The sequence below is a fragment of the Chamaea fasciata genome, unplaced genomic scaffold (assembly GCF_029207755.1).
Source record: "Chamaea fasciata isolate MVZ Bird 193981 ecotype frontalis unplaced genomic scaffold, bChaFas1.0.hap1 SCAF_20, whole genome shotgun sequence".
Taxonomy (NCBI): domain Eukaryota; kingdom Metazoa; phylum Chordata; class Aves; order Passeriformes; family Sylviidae; genus Chamaea; species Chamaea fasciata.
Window position 1 is genome coordinate 2,240,302 of NW_027094105.1, and position 22,448 is coordinate 2,262,749.

Here is a 22,448-nt window from a genome sequence, read left to right on the forward strand (position 1 = left end):
GCTGTGCCCTGCAGCTGAGCCCTGCTGGGTGGTCTGTGGGATCGGGGTGGGACGTGATGGAATCCGTGGAGCAGCTCTGCAGCCACGGGAGATGGTGGCTCCAGGATGTCCTGTGCGGGTTAACTGGGGGCTGACAGTGAAAATCAGAATTCATGACTTCAGTGGGCAAACCCAGGAGGTTTCCTGGGCAAGGGGCTTTGTGTGTGTTGCCAGAGTTGGAACAGGCTGGTTTTAACACCAAGGCTGTTAGGAAGAAAATTCTGGAATGAAGATTTCAGCTCCCTGCACCTCCTGCAGTGCTCAGGGGGTGCAGCTGGGTGGTTTCTCCCTCGGCCATGGGCTCCATCCTCTCCAAACCCTCTGGGGTTGAGGAAAGCCTCAAGTTAAGGCTGTGGCAAAAATCCCTGGTCAGGGTGAGAGAAATCTCACCCGCAAGGCCTCATGGGAGCTCCCTATGGAGATTAGACCAGAAGTTTCTCTGTTCCCCTTGTTCCCATTGGTTACTTTTTGCTGCGGTGATTTGCATATTCCTAATCCTGTCTCCTGATTGGTTTTCTGCCCTCAGACTCCACCCTTATCCTAGCCTGTATAAATTACTGTAACCCCTGGCCCTCGCCCTTTTTGGTGAGCCCCCATACAGAGCTGGGTTTGCTGTTTGTTGTTTTGCTTCTTCTTAAAGACTTTTTTGGGTCACCAGATCGTGCCGGTCTCTCATTTCTATCTCTGCCAAAGGGACTTTCACACCTGAAATCCTGCGGTGACACCCGGCCTTGCTATCCGGGCCCAGGCTGCCACAGGGATCCCCCCCAGAACCTTCAGGGAAGTGGGGCTGGGGGTGTGCAGGAGATCAGGAAATCTGGACACACAATCAATGTGATTGAGCAGAAACCAGTTTATTGTTCACATTAAGCTGCGGTTACAGACTCTGAGCTGTTCGTTCATGCCGTCACACATAATTTCATTGCTTCCCTCGCCTTGTCCACGCGTCCAGCACGAACCCTTGAGGACACACAATTGGTCAAAAGTCCACCATCACATCGTGCCTCCTTCATCCAGGTTTTGCATTCCTGGCACTCTGTTTCTCAGGCTCTTCTTTTTGTATTTTAACCCTGTTTTTCTCGGTAACCCTGGTGAATTCCTGAGGATTCTGGTAACAATAACTGCAGCTGGTTTGGCTGGGGCCAAACTGTCCAAATTCAGTGTAACAGGGCTGCCCTGGTGGCACCAAGTGCCAGAGGCTGTAGCACTCCCAGTGCTGCCTGCTGGCTGTTGGGGCTCTGCTGGAGTTCAGAATGATGCAGTATTTCTTTTCCCAATCTCTTCTCCAGCCTGTGGGCAGCAGAGGAGACACTGGGAAGGACAGAGGTGACAGTCAGGTGACCCACAGGTGGGGAAACACCTTAAACTACTCAGGCAACCTTCATGAAGTTATTTATTTTGGTTTTCCCCACTGGATTCCATTCCCACGGGTCACTGGGGCTTGTTAACTCAGTCAGGTTTTGGGAATGGGGATGACTTACTGGAGTTTTCATTCTCTCTGAGGTTTTGGGGTTATTTCTAGGACTAGAATTTATGAAAATTAGCAAGGTTACATTAAAATACCCACAGGTTATCCCCGTGATTCCTCCTTACCAGTATCACCAGTGTTACCCGGTGGTGAGATCCCATGAGAAGCATTGATGGCTCTCAGATAAGGTGGGGATGATCCTGAGGAACAGGATTTGCTTTTCCCCGCTCCAACCGTCAGGATTTGGAGCACTGGGGCTAAACCTGAAGGAATTCCACGGCATTTTCTTTGCTCAGGGCTTCACTAAGGATGTTCCTCCCTCGTGTCTGGCAGCTGGGGTCTTGCTGAACCAGAACAAATCAATCCTGAGCTCCAAGGCCCTTACAGGAAGGGATTGCTAATTATTTATGTTATCAGAATGTTCAGGGAAGGAACTTTCCCTTCGTTCTTTGCTTTCTTTTATACCCCGAGGAACAAGCTGCTTTCATAATTTATTCCAGGCGTTGCTGGAATAAAAGTTATCAAGCATTTATCCCACAGCTGGGCTGTCTCTGGGAAGAGCTGTCAGTCAGGGCTCGTTAGTGGAGGAGACAGAGGGAAAAGCAGCATTTAACCAAGGGATGGTGAAATTGGGGAATGGGTCTCACGGTCCTGAGCGCCCAGGGATGGCAGGGTGGGTGCCCAGGTGCTCCTCAGCAGCACGGGAACAAGAAAGGTTTGGTGTTTGGCCATCACAAAAAACCCACAACTTCCACAAGGAATTGATTTTGTTGCACTTAAACCCTTGGAAGTGCAATCCAAGGCAACATCCCAAATATCCCAAATATCCAACCTCTGTGTTTCTGTACAACCCACTGAGACACAGAAATGGCTGCAGATTGAGCCATTTATCACCTAAAATCTGATTTTTTCTTCTTGGTTTTGCTTTGCCCAACCGATTTCTGGCACTGGGTCCCGGAGCTTTGTTCTCAGCTGTTGGCTGTGCAGCCAGAGATGCTCCAGCAGGATTTTGGGATGTGCCTGTCAGCTGGCTCCTTTGATCTTATTTTTAAGATCCATTTCTCTCATTTTTAAGGACAATTTCCCACTCTTCCTGACCTAACTTGCAGTGGCTTTCATGAGCTTTCAGAGGGAAAAAGTAAAACAAAGGTGGCACTTTGGCAAATGCCCCAGATGACGTTAATTAAGGTCGCCCCCTCACTGAGATGTTTTTCCAGGCACTTTAGGGCACTGGAATCCTGTAAATGAGCTTTGGAGGAAAAGGCACCATTCCCATCCTGGCCCAGTTTCCCCTCCTGAGCTGCTTTGTTGTGCTCCAGCTGCTGCCCCTGGGTCCTTCCTGTCATCCTGAGGGTTCCTGGGCTGGATGCTGACACCACAACTCTTCCCAAAAGCCTCAGGGCCCCCTGTGCCCTGGTTCCAGCGCTGGCACAGCCTGGCTGGGGCTGCAGAGCCGTGGGGTGAGCAGGGAATGGCTGCAGGATCCAGCTGCAGCAGGAGAAGTGCTGGATGCCCAAGCTGGGTTTTCTCTGCCTCAGTGTCCTGCAGGTTCTGGGGGGTTCAGCCCCAGAGCTGCCCCTGAGCCCCTCAGGAGACAGTCCAGAGAGCTCCAGGGATGCAACCAGGCTGGGAGAGCTGGGGGTGCTCACCTGGAGGGGAGAAGGCTCCAGAACCCCCTGCCAGGGCCTAAAGAGGCTCCAGGAGAGCTGGAGAGGGACTGGAGACAAGGGATGGAGGGACAGGACACAGGGAATGGCTTCCCACTGCCAGAGGGCAGGGATGGATGGGATATTGGGCAGGAATTGTTCCCTGGGAGGGTGGGGAGGCCCTGGCACAGGGTGCCCAGATAAATCCAAACCATTCTATGATTTTTCTTCCCAGCTTTGTTTAGCCTGCAGCTTTTTTTTACCTCTCTAGACAACACCTGAGATGTTTTGTTTTCCATGGTTCATGGGCAGAGGGTACAGGGACAGCTGAGCCCTGCTGGGTGGTCTGTGGGATCGGGGTGGGACGTGATGGAATCCATGGAGCAGCTCTGCAGCCACGGGAGATGGTGGCTCCAGGATGTCCTGTGCGGGTTAACTGGGGGCTGACAGTGAAAATCAGAATTCATGACTTCAATGGGCAAACCCAGGAGGTTTCCTGGGCAAGGGGCTTTGTGTGTGTTGCCGGAGTTGGAACAGGCTGGTTTTAACACCAAGGCTGTTAGGAAGAAAATTCTGGAATGAAGACTTCAACCCATTGGAACATCTTGTGGCAGCCATTCCCTCCCATTTTGTCTTTGAATTTAAAACCAGAACAAGAGGGACACAAAGGACCTTTCCTCTCAGCTTGTCCCAAGGCAGGGCTCTGCCTGGTGACACCACAAATCCATCCTGGCTCCGTGCAGCCCGACTGTGCTGGTGGGAGCATCATCCAAGGTGCATGTTCAGGATTATCCTCTCCGTCTTATTCCCACACTGCACAGGTCTGTAAGTGGGCAATTATGCTGTGAGGATGGAGGGGAGGGAGCAGAAGATGAAATCATTGGCCTGGGTGCAGAAGATTAAATTAGAAGGCTCTGCACGGGCTGGTTCTGGGTTTCGATTGTCTCCTGTTGCCCGTGCTCCAACTGCATCCATGGAGCTGATGTCATGGGAATTTTAAGGTCGTGAAAATGTGGGAACAGGTGTCCTATAGAATAAATACTCCGCTCCTCAGGTCCTGGCTGGCTTTTGCCTCCTGCCAGCCAAGATCCCAGCAGGTTTTTTTCCTGATCTCCAGCACCTCCTGCTGATGGAGTCTGGCCCTTTCCGCCCAGCAATGCTGAGCCTGCTCTTTCCTGGGCCAGGCTCGGCCAGTCAGGGAGTTAAGGACAGGGATTTGTCCTGGGAGTGCTCCCTGCACTGCCACAGCTGCGTCCTGCACAGCTCAGGCTGCCATTGTACAGCTGATTTTGGAAAAAAACTGCTTTTCCTTGGGTTGGGTTTCGTGGTGGCTGATCACTGCTCAGTGCTCAGCAGCCTGGTGGCAAGAAACTGCAGGAAAAAGGGGTCCTGTTAGCAGGAAAGTGAAGAAAAGGGCTCCTGTCATCAAAAAACTCAGGAAAAAGGGCTCCTGATACCAAGAAACTGAGGAAAAGGGGCTCCTGTTATCAAGAAACTGAGGGAAAGGGTTCTTGTAATGGGGAAAGTGAGGATAAAGGGCTCCTGTTATAAAAACACTGAGCAAAAAGGGCTCCTGGTGTCAAGAAACTGAGGGAAAAGGGCTCCTGTTTTTAAGAAATGGAGGGGAAAAGGGTTGTTATCAAAAAAACTGAGGGAAAGGGGCTCTTGTTAGCAAGAAAATGGGGAAAAAGAGCTCCTGTTGTCAAGAAAATGGGTAAAAAGGGCTCCTGTTATGTGGAAACTGAGGAAAAAGGGCCGAATTCTCAAGGTCACCAAGTGGTGCAGTGGATGGAGGGCTGCAGGGAGGGTTTGGGGTTGGCTTGTGTCAGAATCAGAGTTGTTCAGGTTGGAAAAGCCCTCCAGGGTCATTAAATCCCACCTTTCGATGAGCACAGGCCCAAATACAGGGTGTTTTTGCTGAAGCATCCCAGGAAGTGCTACAGGAGTTGATGAAGGTGGCTGTGCTGTCAGGCAGTGTTGGCTTAGTGAGTTCTCATCATTGTGATTGTGGACACTGGGACAATATTTCTTCCCTTGCTGTGCCCTAAACCAGGGAATTAATTTCATTTTCTGCACAGACCATCACATTTTTGAGTCTCCTCCTGCTCTGGGGGCTGCATTTCATGGTGTGTCACACTCACCCCCTGCTCTCTGCATGTTTTCCTCCAAGAGGATGCTCTGAACAAAAATTAATTTTGCACACAGAGAACAAACCATGAGCAGAAACTGCTTCAGGTGTTGGGAAACACCAGACATCGAATTGAGGGATTTGTGGATTTATTATAGGAACTTCTGGCAGGTAATTTCCAGCATAACTGAGGGATTCAGTTCCCTCTCTCTCCTTTCGGGCTGTGCTCTCCTGGGGCACAGGGTGCAGATCTTCAGTGGCCTGATGGTGTCCAGTGGCCTCACAAACAGGCAGAGACTGGGGCTTTTCCTCCAGCAGCCCTGGAGTTGGTGGGAATTCATTCCTTTCAGTGAGCACAACGTGCAGTGTGATCACAGGCACAGAGTTTAAAGCAGCTCCAATATTTGCTGGTTTGCCCTGGAGTTTGTGGGAATTATTTCCTTTCAGTGAACACAATCCACAATGTGATCGTGGTCCAGAGTTTAAAGCTGCTCCAATATTTGCTGCTTTTACATCACACTTATCCATGCTTTGGCAAGAGGAATTTGCATTTAATCTGGATTTTTCCCCCTGTTTCCCCTCAGGATTCTGGCGACTGCTGGGACTGATTTTGACCTGCGGACCCTGCGAGCTGTGCGGGTGCTGCGGCCCCTGAAACTTGTGTCGGGAATCCCAAGTGAGTGTGGTGACAGTGACGTGTCACAGCCCCAGGGCTCTGTGGGTTTGGGGTGGTTTTTTCTGCTTTTCTGAGCAATATTTTCTCCCCCTGCTTCTTTGGGGTCAGTGGGTCCTGCCCTTGGCAGGGTCTGGATGTCTCTCGTCCCATCTTGTGCTCCCAAATCTGCAGGTCAGGGGCAGGGATTTGCCTTTGGGGGTGAATGAATTCTCTGGGGGGTGAAGACCTGAGAGCTGAATTTTGCACCTTTCAGGCTTTTCAGCTTGGATCTTCTGAAGGTTTTGATCAGCTGAGCATCCTGTGCTGGGGATTTTACTCTTTTAATAAGGGGGATAAAATAAAGAGAAAGAGCAGGTGGGATCTGGCCTTGCCTATTCAATTTACGTGTTTTCTGTGTGGACCTGAAGGGTCTGAATGCTCCAGTGAGGAGCTGCATCATGCCCTGAAACCATCCCAGTGCCCACACCGTGGCTTTGTGCCTTTTCATTTGTCACAGCCACAGCTGCTCTGCCTCAGCAGGGATCACTTCCAGGAGCTCTTTCACCCCCTGCATGTGGAATAGAGAGGTTTGTACCCTCCAGCAAGAGCTGATGGAAGAAGCTGCAGCACTGTGGGATGCTTTGGTGTCCTCTGAATTCACCTGGGGGCAATGACAGCACCAAAAACTCCTGAAATCAGGATCCCTTCCTGGGCGGGGCTTCAATCTGAATTCCCACCCAGGACAGACCCTTGGAAAGGTGACATTTGTTAGCAGGGAGATGCCGCTGGTTGTTATTCCCTGGACCTTTTGCCTGTGCAAGGTGCGGCAATGACAGTCTGAGGATGTCACAAAGGTGGGGTGGCCCTTCAGAGCTGTCCCTGTCCTGCTGTGGGACACGTGTTCCCACCTGGGGATGTGTCCTGGACCAGCACAGCCTTTCCCCACAATATTTGCTCTCAGGTTTTCAGTGATGTGATGAAAGTGGAGTATTTTATAGCTTTTTTCCCCTGTAGTAAATGCATAACCTTGAGGTGCAACCACCCACAAACATGGAATACTCTTCTCATCTATGCCCTTGGTGTTTTTTCTGTCAAAGAGACCTTGATGCTTTTGAAATGTCTGTGCCCGTCTCCATCTCCTTGGTACAAGGTGGCAAGACCAGGATGGTCCCTCAGCCCTGAGGACAGGCCAAGGCAGCTGCTGCCCAGCCCTGCGGGGTTTTGTGCTGTGCATCTGCAGGATGTTATCAGCCACCTCCATCTCCGGCCTCTCCTGCCTTATCTCCCCTGGCTTTAATTGAAAATGAGTTTCAGGGCTGGTGAAAAAGCTGTGGGTGGCCAGCCCTGGGTTTGTTTGTGGACACTGGGGCAGTATTTCTTCCCTTGCCCTAAACCAGGGAATCCATTTCATTTTCTGTGCAGAGCATCACACTTTTAAGTCTCCTTCTGCTCTGGGGGCTGCATTTCATGGTGTGTGACACTCACCCCCTGCTCTCTGCATGTTCTCCTCCAGGAGAGCAGGGTGTGAAGGGACAGCAGCGAGCTGTCCTGTGTGTTGAGGAGGATGAGGCAGCTCCTGAGCAGCCCAGGCTCCCTGGCACAGGGGGATCACATCCAGCCACGGGGCTCTGCTTCCTTCCTCCCCTTTCAAACTCAGTGACAGCATCAGGTGCTGGGAAATTCCCTCTTTGCCCTCACTCTGAGTTCCTCAGGACAGGTTTTCACTGCAGTCCAGACCCTGTCCTTCCAGAGAAACACTTTAGCCTCTTGTGTATAGACACAAATTGGAATTTATTTTGGCAAATATCTGCAAGAGACCCCGGTGCAGCCAAATAATTGTATTAGCTGAGGTTTAATCTCCTGCTATGGTCTCACTTCCATTTCAGTACAGTCAGATAATAACAGAAATAACAATTTAGCACCAATTTCTTAATTACCACTGAGTCCAGCCACCGTGTGGATTTGGTGGGATAAAGCTGACACTCCCAGCATGTCTGTGGAGAAGAGGGAATAAACTTTTCCTCCCCCTGCTCTACACCAGACTGGCTTGCCTGGCCTTAGATGTCCTGGGTAGAGTCCAAAGCTGCACCACAATTGCCCCAAGGACCTGGTTCAGCTGCAGGCTGAGTCTCGGGACTCCAGCAGCTTCAGGAAAAATCCTTTAACTGAAGCTTAAACCACTGGATCTGTCACCTGAAGAAAAGACACCAGAAAAAAATAACCCCCAACTGTATCTCCTGCTCTCATGGCAGGGAATTGTTTTACAGCGCCCTGGGAAAAGCAGCATTGCTTGGTATTGCCAATCTCAAATCGTCCCTTCGACAGCCCCTCTCTCCCACCTTCTCCCCACTCCCATTTTCCTTCCCTCCCTTAGATGTTTTTGTGTCCCCACAGGCCTGCAGGTTGTCCTCAAGTCCATCATGAAGGCCATGGTGCCCTTGCTGCAGATTGGGCTGCTCCTCTTCTTCGCCATCGTGATGTTTGCCATCATCGGGCTGGAGTTCTACATGGGCAAATTCCACAAAACCTGCTTTTCCAACGAGACAGGTGAGCCCCGACCTTGGGACCTTCCTCTCCTGCTCCTGTGTTGATTTTCCTTTTGCCTCTCCCACATTTCCTGCATTCTCTCCCTCTTTACCCACACAGGATTTTGTGCCCACCCTACATGGGCTGGGACAGATTCTCCTTTCTCTGATCCACTGGGCTGCTCCCTGTCTGCCCCAGAGTGAAAGTTCTTTGGTTCACCTATCCCAAAATTTTTTTTCAGAGCAGAAGCACAGACCCGAATTCCTGTTGTTTCATATTAATGAATGGCTGAGTTTCCTGGGAAGGTTTCTGGGGAAACTTTGGTGTGGGATGGTAAAAAGATTGAAAAGTCTGCAAGCAACCAAAAAATAAAAGGACAATAGATGGGAGGCAAGGAGTCCTTTGATGGAGAAAGGATAAAAATGACCTTCAGAGAAGGGAAGCTGGGCACTGAAGAGTAAATGATGTGCCTGCCCGTGACTGAGTGATAAACCCCAGAGGATGGAGGTGAAGGATGATCCCAGAGATTCCTGGCTGGGAGCAGCTGTGTCAAATCATGGAATCGCGGAATGGTTTGGGCTGGGAGGGACCTTAAAGATCATCTTGTTCACCCTATTCCTGTATAGTGGTGCTAATATATGTTTGTTATCTGATAAGACACATTACAATGTTGTTCTTGTCTCCAAACCATCGCATTTCAAGGTGCAATTGACTTTCTTTAAAACACAGCCCTGTCTTTTCAGTCATTATCACTAATTGGTCTTAATATTGATTTATTTCCATGCAATCCAATGGTAATAAAACAACACCCCTGCCAAATCTCTGGGCATCCTTCACAGCTCTTTCTGATGGGAACAGTTTAACACACTCAGAGAGATTTGCAAAGGGAATTCTTGCTTTCGTCCCTGTGGAATGCTGGAAAAACATGACACAGGTTGTGAAGGAGAGTAGGGAGTTGTGACTTGTGAGAAAATCCTGGCAGTTCCTGGAGAAAATGGGGTTTTGGAGTGGATTTGTAGGAGGGAAAAGTCTGTTTTGGGTGGTGTGGCCCCTGCGAGGGGCTGTGGCAGTGGTGACAGGGGGACAGCAGTGACAGGTTGGGTGTGGAGAAAGCAGCAGAGGTGCTGAGGTGGTGGGGAGGATGAAATCGTGAGCAGGTTGGGGCTTTCCAGGAGCATTTTCAGGTCTGTTGGACTGCAGACAAGGCGGGGGATGTTTGTGCATCCTTTGTGTGCTGCTGCAGGCAGAGCCCGAGGCTCTCCCTCATGGCTGGCACTGCTGAGGGGGGATTTCCTTCAGTGCGCAAGGCAATCACCATCCCCGAACTCTGTGTGCTCCCTGCAGACTCACCTCTGCCCTCAGCGGTGACCAAGAGATTCTCTGCCAGCTTTGGGTGCTGGAAAAACCCTTTCTGTGACCCAGAGAACGGGTTCTGAGAGGCCTTTTAGAGACTTTTATTCCATTTTCAGTCTCATGAGAAGGGTGAGACGGTGCAGATGTTTCAATTCACACCAGCACAATCAGAAGCCAAACTATTTCCTAATTACAATCCATTATAAGTGTTTTTTGGCCTATCAGCTCTTGCCACACAATGCTGCTCATGCTTTTAAACGAATCATCTATTAAAATACCCCACGTGTGTCTTGCTACAATACATCTTTTTCTCCAAAATATCTGGCCTGTTTTCCAGGTCCTCATTTGGAACCTGTTTCCAGTTCCATTTCTCTCTCAGCAATGTCTGTCCCATTCCGTGGCATTTCTCAGCCAGCACACTTTATCTCAGAGTTTGCACACAGATGCACAAAGCTTTCTGTCAGGCTTTGGGAATTCCCTACAGATCCATTTCCCACATTAGGGGACCGAGGACAGGTTTGTGCCATGGGTAGTGTCATGTGGAAGCTCCTGGGTGTGTTCCACAGGAATTCCCAGGACTGGAATTCCACGGGAGCTCTGCTGCTGGTGCTGCATTCCAGCAGCTGTGCCTCAGCTCCCAAAGCCCTGAGCGGGCAGGGGAAGGTCCGGTGCCCGCTCACTCCGTGCTCTCAGCTGAGCTGGGGTCAGTTCTCAGGATCTGCTCCAGCTGCTGGGCGGGAAATGGTGTTTCTGGAAAGGAGAGTGGGGTGAGGTTTCCTGGCACTGCATCCCCTGGGAGCAGAGCAGCAGAGCAGCAGAGCAGCAGAGCAGCAGAGCAGCAGAGCAGCAGAGCAGCAGAGCAGCAGAGCAAGCCACAAAGCTTTTTAAAGCCTAAGTGCTCCTCATCTCCACAGAGGTGCATTAAGGAGCCCGGGCAGAGACCACGGGCTCCAAGCTGGCCTGAGGGTGGAAATGTGAACTCATTAAAGAAAGAGATGCCTCTGGCAGGGGGTGGAAAATGGGAGGAGGGAAAGCTGCTCATGCTTCTTTCTGTTCCAAACCCCGAAAGTGAGCAAACCCCTGGGATTTTTCCTGGAATCAGGAGCCAGAGGTACCAACCCCATCATGAGGGGACCAAGCAGAGGTGTCAGCACCGAGTGCTGCTCTGCTGAGCCAGCAGCCTGGGCAGCTCCGTGCTGAGCTGCAGCACAAAGGGGTGCTGGGCACCAAAACATGGCCAAAGGGTGATTCAAGGCCTTTCCAATTCAGCCTGATCGTTCTGAGCTGGAAACGTCATTATTTTAATGAAAAACGGGTAAAACTCAATGGCAGTGCAGGTTCCAGCCTTGTTGCCCTCTCCCTGCACCCTCCTTGGCACAGGATTATTTTGAAGCACCTGACCCGGCCCAAATGCCCCAAAGCTGCCCTGGGACAGAAGGACAGCACATTTATTTCCCATTCTCCCTTGAGATTCCCCCTTTCTCTGTCTTCTTCAGCCATGAGGAGTACGGGCCAGTTCTGGTCACTGTGTTTTAAAAAGGAAAAGATTCCCCCCACCCCTCTGAGGTAGATGTGCACGGCATTTTCAGAGAATCCCCTGGCACCAAAAGGCCAAACCGAGCTGAAACTGGATCCCCTTTCAGTGCACGCTCACAAACGGTCAGCAGGAGCCAGCTTTGGCATTTTCTTCTCTCACCAAGCCCTTGTGAGAGCCTGTGGTGACCCATCTGGGAGCTGGAGGTTTGCCCTGCACCGAGGTGTTGAGTCAACAGGAAAGTGGCCCGTATATATTTACGTATATCTACACACACTTATATCCTGCTCCACGGTGACAATTTTGCTCTCCTCCTGCAGGCTTTGCTCCCTGGAATGATTATTCCTAATTCTTGTTAGCGCTGCTGCTGCTTTTCCCCCTGGTGGGTTGGATTTCGTGCCGTTTGCTGCTCCATTACCATAACGTGTCCCTTTAAAAACCCTTTAATGCTTCCCCAGCCCCAGCTGTCTAAACTGGGACATTGCTTGGGATGTTTGCTTACCCTGCAAACCCAGCACTGGAGTTTTCCAACCTGCAGCACTTCCCCAGCTGAGCCTGGAAGGTGCTGGGCACCCTCCTGGCCATTCCTGCTGGTCCTTCCCTGACAGATTTACCCACCTTGACCTTCTCTGGGTGTGCAGTGAAATTCAGCAGGGAAACCCCACGTGGATCCTTTTCCCTCTGTTTGGAGCAAAAATGTGGGCTTGATGGAGGAGCTGGAGTCCTTGCAGTGCTGCCTTGGGGCGACACCATGCAGCTGTGCTCAAACATCTGTACCTGGGCAGTTTTGGGGCAGCCCACACCCCCAGACTGGCACTAGTGCAGAAGGTGCCCTTTTCCTTTGATGTTATAGAGCAAATATTGAGCACTTGGAGGGTGTTTGAAGGGTGTGTGATTCCCAAAGCTCTGCTTTTACCACACTGTTGGTTTTATTTTTTGTGGTGTTGCTTTATTTTGGGTTTTCGGGTGGGTTTTTTTTGTGTGTGTTTTTTCCATGCTGCTCTTACACCGTTTCCAGGCCTCTCAGATGTACTGAGCTGTCATGGGCCAGAAATGATTTGCAGTTTGGAAGCCTCTTTTCCCAGGTAACAAGTGACAGGACAAGAGGAAATGGCCTCAAGTTGTGCCAGGGGAGGTTTAGACTGGAGACTGGGGAAAATTTCCTGGCTGAAGGGGTCGTCAGACATCGGAAGGGGCTGCCCAGGGTGGAGTCCCCATCCCTGGAGCTGCTCAAAAACGTGTGGATGTGGCACTTGGGGACATGGTTTAGAGGTGCTGGGTTGATGGCTGCCCTTGATGATCTTTGAGGTCTTTTCCAACCTAAACAATTCCACGACGTGAGATGGCAAACTCTGAATTTTGGGCACTTCAGGGATGGCTCTGCTCCATCCTGCACTGACCCAGCTCTCACAGCCCAGCAGTGTGGGAATGATTACAGGGGCACAACGACTTCTCTATGTCCATGGCGGTGCAAAGAAACCCAAAATGTGAATTTAATCCTTGCAGCAGTGCCAGGAGATGCAGCAGCACCAGACAGGAGCTTCTCAGGATGGTTTCAGTCAGAAATTTCTCAGGATGGTTCCAATCAGGAACTTCTCAGGATGGTTCTAATCAGGAATTTTCAGGATTGTTCCAATCAGGAACTATACAGGATTGTTCCAATCAGGAACTTTGCAGGATGGTTCCAAGCAGGAAGTTTCAGGACGATTCCAATCAGAAATTTCTCAGGATGGTTCCAAGCAGGAACTTTCCAGGATGGTTTCAGTCAGGAAATTTTCAGGATGGTTCCAACAAGCAGGAACTTCTCAGGATGGTTCCAGTCCGGAACTTTTTGTGATGGTTTCAATCAGGAACTTTTCGGGATGCTTCCAAGCAGGGACTTCTCAGGATGGCTTCAATCTGGAACTATACAGAATGGTTCCAAGCAGGAACTTTTCAGGATTGTTCCAATCAGGAACTTTTCAGGATGGTTCCAGCAATCAGGAACTTTTCAGGATGGTTTCAGTCAAGAACTTTTCAGGATGGTTCCAGGAAGGAAATTTTCTGGATGGTTCCAACAAGCAGGAATTTCTCAGGATGGTTCCAATCAGTAGCTTTTCAGGATGGTTCCAGTCAGTAACTTCTCTTCCCCCCCTGCAGGTGAGGAGGTGGGGGATTTTCCCTGTGGAGAGGAGCCTCCTGCCAGGCAGTGTGAGAGCGGGACCACGTGCAGGGAGTACTGGCAGGGCCCCAACTACGGCATCACCAACTTTGACAACATCCTCTTCGCCGTGCTCACCGTGTTCCAGTGCATCACCATGGAGGGCTGGACCGACATCCTCTACAACGTGAGTGCTCTGCTGGGGCTGGGGGTGTGCTTGGGAAACGATGGGTCTGGAACAAAAACAGTCATTCTGTCAGTGTGCTTTTTGCCTCCTGAACCCCTGCTTTTCCAGAGGATTGTTCCCGTTTTCCTGAGGGTGTGTTTCTGGTTGAATCTGTGGTGCTTTGAGGCTGCAGAGTTGCTCAGCTGCCCTGGTTCCGTGCCTGAGGTTGTTTTGGTTTTCTGAAATTCTTTTCCCAGGGAATTTTCTGTAAAGAGGAGAGATGTTCTTGTTACCGTAATGTTATTATTAACTCCTTTTCCCTAGGAGGGACTCGTTCTTGATGTCCCTCTGGTCTGACCAATGTGATTGAAGAGGTGATTTGTTTCACCAATCAAATTGGTCTGTGTGAAAAAGTATAAAAGGGAGACACATCCCAAGAATAAAGGAGTCATTTTCAGCCTTCTGAATCTCGGGGTCTGTGTCGCTGTGGTGTAAAACAGTGTCGCAGTGGGATGTGTGGTGGCAGTGGGGTGGTGGCAGTGCAGGAGCTGGTGTCACCCCAAGCTGCTCCTGTGGGTGAGTAGGAGCAGGTTCCCACAGAAAATCCAAATTGTACAAAACTGGGTGGCAAACCCAGCAGCTCCTTAATGTTTTGTACCTGGAGGTTTCCTCTCCTGGCTGGGTGTGGCCCTTGTTGATCAAACTTGTAACACTGAGCCCCAGGGCTGGTTTTGGTCAGTCCAGCCCAGTTTTACAAAGCCCTGTCACCCACCTTCACCTCTGGCATGACCCTGTGGGCTGCAGAGAAGATGCACCGGGCTGAATTTCCCTGTCCCCTGCAAGGCAGGACCATGACTGGCGCGACCTCTGGGCTGGGCGGTTTTGCTCTTCCCAATCTTACAAAGAGCAGGATGATTTCCCCCAACCTCTGCTGCTTGCAGGCAGTGCAATGCTCTCATGTGAGGGTGCAGTTTATGTGGGAATATCCCTAAGTCAGGCATTACTGGTGCCCTCAGCCCATTTCTCTGGCTGGAGGGTTGATGCTGTGCTCAGTTCTGTTCATCACTGACCCCAGAGCCATGCTGGGCCCTTTCAGTCCCTCCTGGGAGGGCTCTGTAGCAACAGCAAAGGATTATCTGCAGTGAATTGCCAGGTACAATTCTGCTGCCTTTGGAGCCAATTAATCTGATTTATTCCCTTTTCTGTTGCTCAGTTCCTCCATTTATTCCCAGTCTCTGACCACTTAAAACCATCTCTACGTTTCCCACTGCATTTGCCCCCTCACCCTACAGCTTCACCACACCACCAGCTTCCCCCCTTCTCATTCAGCATTCCTGCTCCTTCCTCCTGGTGCCAAGTGTTGTAAGAAAAGCCCATTAGCATCCTGGCAGGAATTGATTAATCGATATGTGGTGTATGAGATCATCTTCTCCCAACCTGCCTCTCGTACCACATGCAAAACCCCGAGCTTACTATGGGGATATTGATTTTGGGAGTTGCTTTGAGGCCGTTGTAGTTTCATTGCAGATACCCATTAATTGGGAGCAGGTTGCCTGGAGCAGCTGCAGGGTTGGATTTGTTGTGTCTGAGACCCCAGTTTAGGGTTTGATGCTTGGATCTGGCAGATCTGAGGGGCTCTGGATGTTCTCACTGAGGGGAGGGTGAGGGGTTTGTGCTGTGCCACGGGACACTCAGCAGAAGGAAGTGATGCCAAGAGCCATCCCTGCCACCTGTCCCTTATCCCCGAGGGCTGTCACCCCCTCCCTGTGCTGCTCTGCTTGCTGAGGACCTGGCTGTGCATTCGCAGGTTGGAAACAGAGAGAAGCTGTGGGTGGAGAAGATCCACTCTGTGCAGCCCTCAGCCTTTTCACAGCTCCAGTCATGTGCCGTTTTCTGGCCACTTGTTTTTTCGCTTTGGCGCCTCCTGTGCCTACTCCAAGTTCAGCAAATTGAAAAAGGAGACAAAAGCCCAGATTGTGCTGCAGCAGTGACGGAAAATCCTCCGTGGGGTGTGTGTGGATGCATTGTCAGGCTGTGCGCTGTAACAGCAGCGAAGTCACAGAATTATGGAATGGTCTGGGTTGGAAGGGATAATCCCATTCCAGCCCCTGCCATGGGCAGGGACACCTCCACTGTCCCAGGCTGCTCCAAGTCCTGTCCAACCTGGCCCTGGACACTGCCAGGGATCCAGGGGCAGCCACAGCTGCTCTGGGCACCCTGTGCCAGGGCCTGCCCACCCTCCCAGGGAAAAATTTCTCCCCATTATCCCACCTAACTCTGCTCTCTTTCAGTTTGAAATCATTGCCCCTTGTTCTATCACTCTGCCCATATAAAAAGTCCCTCTCCCTCCTTCTCAGAAGTTCCTTTAGGCCCTGGCAGGGGCTCTGAGCTTTCCCTGGAGCTTTTCCTCTCCAGGTGAGCCCCCCCAGCTCTCCCAGCCTGGCTCCAGCCCTGGCAGCATCTCTGTGGTCTGCTCTGAACTCACTCCAGCAGCTCCACGTCCTCCTGATGTTGAGGACCCCAGACCTGGACACAACACCCCAAACAGGGTCCCACAGGGACAGGAGAGAGGGGGGGGAATCAGCTCCCTCATCCTGGCCACCCTGCTGTAGCTGGAATCCATCCATGCAGCTCCAGGCCGGTCAGAAACTGCCCGGGGATGCTGCTGGAACCAGCCTGATCCCTGCTGCACCCACACTGGGGGAATCTGGAAGATGTTTCCCCTTGAATCCAGAGCTGGAACAGTAAGTGAACACAATCTGAGACAAAGGGGCAGTGTCAGAGGTTATTCCTTGTTCAGGGAGCTCTCACTCACCACCCAGTTCTCCACTGCTGAGGAAAATGTTTGGGTTTTTTTGTCAGGAAAATTTTATCAGGAGAAGTTTCCCTGTCAGCCCCAGGCTCTGGACTCCTCAAGGAGAGCAGCATTCCCCTGATGCAGGATACTCATCAGAGCTGAGCTGTGGACCTACTTTTAATCTTTTGCTTAATTAAGATTTGCAAAAGGCTGTGGGGCCATGGGAGGCGAGATGTGGTCTGTGTAAACTGTGATTAAGCATTAGTAAGAAAAAAGGCTAGAGCTTTTTCTCCTGCTAACTCATGAAAGCAGGGAAAAACACACAGCTCCGCTGCCCCCAACATAACGAGGACAGGGAACTGTGGGAGCAAGTCCAGAGGAGGCCATGAAATAGGGATAGAGCCTGTGGACACAGAAGACACAGAAGAGGTTGTGTGGAGAGCTCAGAGTCCCTGCCACGGCCTAAAGAGGCTCCAGGAGAGCTGGGGAGGGACTGGGGACAAGGGATGGAGGGACAGGACACAGGGAATGGCTTCCCACTGCCAGAGGCCGGGGTGGATGGGACATTGGGCAGGAATTGTTCCCTGGGAGGGTGGGCAGGCCCTGGCACAGGGTGCCCAGAGAAGCCGTGGCTGCCCCTGGATCCCTGGAAGTGTCCAAGGCCAACCTGGATAGGGCTTGGAGCAGCCTGGGACAGTGGGAGGTGTCCCTGCCCATGGAGCAAGATTAATAAGATGATAATGGTGGAATAAGATGATCTTTAAGGTCCCTTCCAACCCAAATCTGTGATTCTATAAAAGCTGCTAATCCTCAGGCTTAGCCGAGCCCTCCCTTCACCCCTCCCCGTGTGTGCCGCTGATACAATTAACATTTCAGTGGCCTTACACCTCCTATGAACTTCTAAACTGTGCCATCGTCCCGCAGGCAGAAGCTGTGAACTTTGGGGTTTACGCCGTGCCACCACCCCAGGCTGCCTCTGGCTGGGGCAGATTTGTCCCCCTGCTTGTACAAACCCCTCCCTCGCTAGAGGTGCCTGCTGGGACCCCTCTGCAGCCAGGCAGTCTGGGCTGAGACCCCTGAGGGCAGGGCTGAGGATACAGCTTCCCCCGTCATGGCCCCGTTCATTTCCTGCTGCTGGATTGATCGTCCTGCATCCACAGGGCTTTGTCATCACTCCTCTCCTCCTGCTGGTTGTGGCTGGGGCCGTTCTAGTGTGGATCGGTCACTGGGCGGGATTTGCTTCATCAGTTCAGCATTAATTGGAATCTGGGAGGCTTTGCTCTGTCCTGAGAGCAGATTGGTGGCTGGAAAATTGGTCTGTGGTGGCATCAGGCAGACTGAGGAGTTTGGTGTCACAGGCAGACTGAGGAGTTTGGTGTCCCAGGCAGACTGAGGGGTTTGGTGTCCCAGGCAGACTGAGGGGTTTGGTGTCCCAGGCAGACTGAGGGGTTTGGTGTCACAGGCAGACTGAGGGGTTTGGTGTCACCAGGCAGACTGAGGGGTTTGGTGTCACCAGGCAAAGGAGGAGTTTGGTGTCAATGGTGCTCAGGAAAAAGGTTTGGGGTTTGATGGCTTGGCTCAGGCTTGGAGGGGTTTGTTGTGAAGGATTATTCAGTCATTCCTAAAGGCTTGACGTGACTTTATAGGTGGTCCAGATCCAGCTTTCCTACAGATTTAGAAACTCACAGCATCAAAGGCTTCAGCACAGCCTTTGCAGTTGGAAATCTACCTTGTAAATATTCACTCCTTGTCCTGTGATAAATTGAGGAATTAGGAGAGCAAGGAGAAAGCAAGTTCACAAATCTCAGCCCGTTTTTTCCTTGCTGATCCACTGTTTATACTTCCAGAGAGTCTTCCTTTTAATTGGGGCCCATGAAAGCTTTCTAGCAAGGCTTTATCTGGGAGGTGATTTATGCTTGAAGCAAGGAGGCTGAATCATCAGTAGGGTGAAATTCGTCAATTATGAGCTGGGGGAAAAGACCTTCCTTCCTCAGCAGCACAAAGGCATTGGAACAACGACTGCAGCCAGGCTCTTCTGGGAGCTGCAGGTTTGTCTCTGCTGTGGTTGTTTGTGCTCAAAAGTGCCCAGAGAGCAACAGGTGATTTAGGAAATTTGGTGATGGAAGAGCTCCTTTTCCAGAAAATGGAGCATCTCCTGCTAATTCCAAGCTTCAGCATCATCTGGGAATGTATTGAAATAGAGGAATCCACCTGTTTTCCTCAGGATGGGAGCCCTGAGCTGTGACCAGCTGTTCACAACCCAGTGCAGACAGGCCAGAGACCCCTCATGCATGGACAGAGCATTTCCTGGACCACAAAATTAGGGAACAATCTGCTACAGCAGCAGCTGGCTATGGGGGGGAATCCTGCCCAGAGGCCACATGCCCTAGACCTGACTTAGTGCAGCTGGGCCCAGCCCAGTGCCAGGTTAGGACCAGCCCAGTGCCAGGCTGGGCCGGTGGCAGGAGCTGTGTCTCTCTGCAGGGTGGATTCAGCATTTGTTGGGTTGATGCAGCTGTTCTGGAGCTGGGGCAGTCCCTGCTCTGGGCTCTCTGGCTCAGGGTGGCCCTTGGAGCTTGTGGTGTTCACCTGGAGCATCCCACTGGCCTTGGGGGACACGGGACACCACGGGTTGCTGCTGAGGTTGGGACACCAAGGACCCACTTAGCTCATGCCTGGAGTGCTTGGAGCAGCTCTGGGGCCTGTTATGTGAATTTATTCGTTGTCCCCATGGAGTGTCTGGATATGCCGAGTGTGGCTGAATTTGTTGTCATGATCTGACAGTAACCAGGGGCTGCTGGAGCTGGGGGATGCGGCTGCTGCTGAGGGAGAATATTTCCAGGGATGGACTCCAAGGGCAGAGTCTGGGTGAAGAAACCCTTGTGCTGGGCTGGGAGGAAACCATGTCATTGCCCAGCAAGAGAGGCTGTGGTGCCCTGGGATCTGAGTCCTCCTGAGCCCTGCTTTCCCTCCAGATCCAGTTTTCAAATTAAGATCATTTCTGGATCATTTTAGATCCCCTTGTTTACGTGCTTGGTGTTTGTGAATGACAGTGATTCATCTCGTGCTAATATGGGCTCTGTGGAGGTGGGAAACCTTGGAAAGAGGCAATAGTACAGCTCTGGTTTCCTTTTCTGGGCAGTAATTCCCAGTTTTTCCCAGGCAAGGACCTGATTGTCCACCATCAAACCCTCCACTGGTTGCCATGGGAAGCTCCCCCCCCCCCCTTTTTTTTTTTTTTTTTTGCAAAGTGAGAAAAGCCTGAAAACTTTTATGCCTGAATTTGAATTGAATTCCTTTCAATTGAATTGCTCAGTTAAAAGAATTCTTTTGCTAGGCTGAGTCTAAGCATTCCTTACAAACAGGAAGAGCCAGCTGGGAGCCTTCCTCAGGGAGCTGCTGTGGAGCTGGCAGTGAGGAGTCTGGAGCTCAGGGCTTTCCCTGGGATCCTCAGAGGATTGGGAAGGGGCTGGGGCTCCCTGCTGTCTTTCAGGGCCAGCAGGGTTTGCTCTGCTCTGTTCCCTCTGTGAGGAGCAGTCGTGCCTCTGGTGTGCACCGGGAGCTTCCAAGGGATTGAGAATTGTGTTTGTGGTCCCAGGAAGTGATGGGTGAAACCTGCTCCACCTGGAGCTGCCGGAGACCTTCAGTGAGCTGGGCTTTCACCTTTCATCTTTCCTCTCCAGGAGTTCAAAGCTCCACGCTGGAATTTGCTTTGCAGGACAGGGGCTCCTTGCAGGAGAGGAGAAATGTCAAAGTGCACCCTCGCTTGCTTTTGATCTTAATGGCAAGAGATTTTCATGTTTCCTCTGTTTCCTACTGACAAATATTACTGTCCAGTGGGTCCTCCAAGACTGTGGACTGGGCCTCACCCAATATGCTTGTGAGTAGGGATGAACAGTTCAAACAAGATGAAAATCTACCTTAAATTGGATCCCAACTAGAACTTTACCCTCCCTGAATTAAAATAGATTATGATTCACTCACTATTTTTCATTCCTTTTTGTGTCTTTGAATTTCTTTATTCCTAAAGAGAGACAGAAATGGAAGGCTGGGATGTGATTGTTCCATTTCCAGCCCAACCCAGAGATGGTTTTGTGGGTGGGATGGTGTTGGGGCTGTCAGGGTAGAAGAGACTCTGTTGTCCCAGCTTGGAGAGTCTTTTTGGGGCGTTTCATAGAATCAGGGGATTGTTGGGTTCGAAGGGACCTTAAAACTCACCTCATTCCACCTCAACCATGGGCAGGGACACCTCCCACTGTCCCAGGCTGCTCCAAGCCCTGTCCAGCCTGGCCTGGGACACTGCCAGGGATCCAGGGGCAGCCACAGCTGCTCTGGGCACCCTGTGCCAGTGAAAGGTTAATTATGACCATCAAACCTGTGATTCTTGGTGTCCACAAGTATGAGCTGGGGGACGCAAGGTGCTGTTCCTCAGGAGCAGTCTGGATGTGAGCAGCACCAGGAGGTGATTTCCTGAGCAGAGCCCCCAGGGAGGTGGGGTGAGGCTGCAGTCTGAACGTGCTGCAGAAAACAGACGGGAAATAAATAACACAAAGCAGATCCCCTCCTCTCTGACTTGGATGAAGGTCCCTCTTTGCTCCCTGGCTGCTCATGAGATTCCTCAAGGCTCAAGATCCCCCACACTTCAGGCACCTCTGAAACCTGCCAGTTAAGGCTGAAGGATGACTTGAGTCTCTTTTTGCTGGCCCTTGGCTCAGACTGTGGTTTCCTGGGGGATTTGCACTTGGCTTTGCTCATGGGGACTGTCCCAGGTGGTTTGGTGGTGCTCCAGCAGAGCCTGTGGGACCCTGCAGGTGCCACTGGAATTGCTGTGTGCCACTGGAGGCACTGGAATTGCTCCTCTCTCCTCGTAGCACTGCTGAGCAGTTGCTCTGCTCTCTCTCAGAAATGACCTGAAGCCAATCCACTAAATCACAGACCCACAATTGCTAAATATTGAGAGGAGTGAGAAGCAATGTTGTGTTTGCAGTCATGTCAGTGTGTCCTGGGCTGGCAGCAGTGTCAGTGTGTCCTGGGGCTGGCAGCACTGGTGTCTGTGTGTCCTGGTGTCAGTGTGTCCTGGGGCTGGCAGCAGTGTCAGTGTGTCCTGGTGTCTGTGTGCCCTGGGGCTGGCAGCAGGGGTGTGAGGAGGTTTAGGGTGGGTTCAGTCTCCTGTGATCACTCTCTGTGCACGATCTGCTCTCCTTGTGAATAAATATTGAGAAGCAAAGTTGTTTAACCAGCAGAAGTGTGAGCAGGCAGCAAAAGGAAAAGCTGCTGAAGGGTTTTCCTTACATTAACAGGGGAAACGAGCACAAGGAGTGGCTTTGCTTTGCCACTCTAAATCCCCCAGCACGTTTCTGCCGTGGTTCCTTTGTTACCACTGCATTCCCTGTCGTGTCCAAGGACCAAGCTTTGCTCCAGGTGAATGTGGGGTGTCAGAATCCAGGGCTGGCAAACAGAGCAGGGGCTGTGCCAGGATTGGCATTAGGAGCTGCCCCAGAGCAACCTGAGAACGAGGGTGCTCTGCTTCCCCTGGGACACAGCTCAGGATTAGCTGGGTCTGAAGAGGTGGAGATCAGGGAATCACAGCTGAAAGGATCATCAGGAGCATCGGGGCCAGGACTGCACAGACACCCCAACAATCCCCCCTGGGCATCCTTGGGAGTGTTTTCCAAAGGCTCCTGGAGCTCTGGCAGCCTCGGGGCCGTGCCCATTCCCTGGGGAGCCTGGGCAGTGCCCAGCACCCTCTGGGGGAATCCAAAAACGGAGCACACGTGGGAAGGGAGGAGCCAGCAGATGAAAAATGAATGCTGAAACACACAATGCCCACAGGTGTGTGCAGAAATGTCACCATGGCTTTGTCTGCAGCCTGTTCTGATCTCTCAGCTTTTTAGAGCATCTCAGAGCCAAGAGCTCACAGCATCTGCCTCACAGCTGGGCCACAGATTTCGTGTGAAATCCCCCCCAGCCCTGACCCATGGAGGGTTTACTCTTGG

The 22,448-nt window shown here is 51.5% G+C and overlaps 1 protein-coding gene across 1 annotated transcript in view; it reads left to right on the forward strand.

Annotated features, from left to right (window-relative positions):
* CACNA1B (calcium voltage-gated channel subunit alpha1 B) overlaps positions 1-22,448 on the forward strand; it is a 298,701-nt gene that overhangs the window by 100,552 nt on the left and 175,701 nt on the right. Inside the window, exons 4-6 of the mRNA XM_066201321.1 lie at positions 5,866-5,957; positions 8,331-8,483; positions 13,489-13,676. Coding sequence (XP_066057418.1) covers positions 5,866-5,957; positions 8,331-8,483; positions 13,489-13,676 — 433 coding nt within the window. The remainder of the gene's footprint in view (positions 1-5,865; positions 5,958-8,330; positions 8,484-13,488; positions 13,677-22,448) is intronic.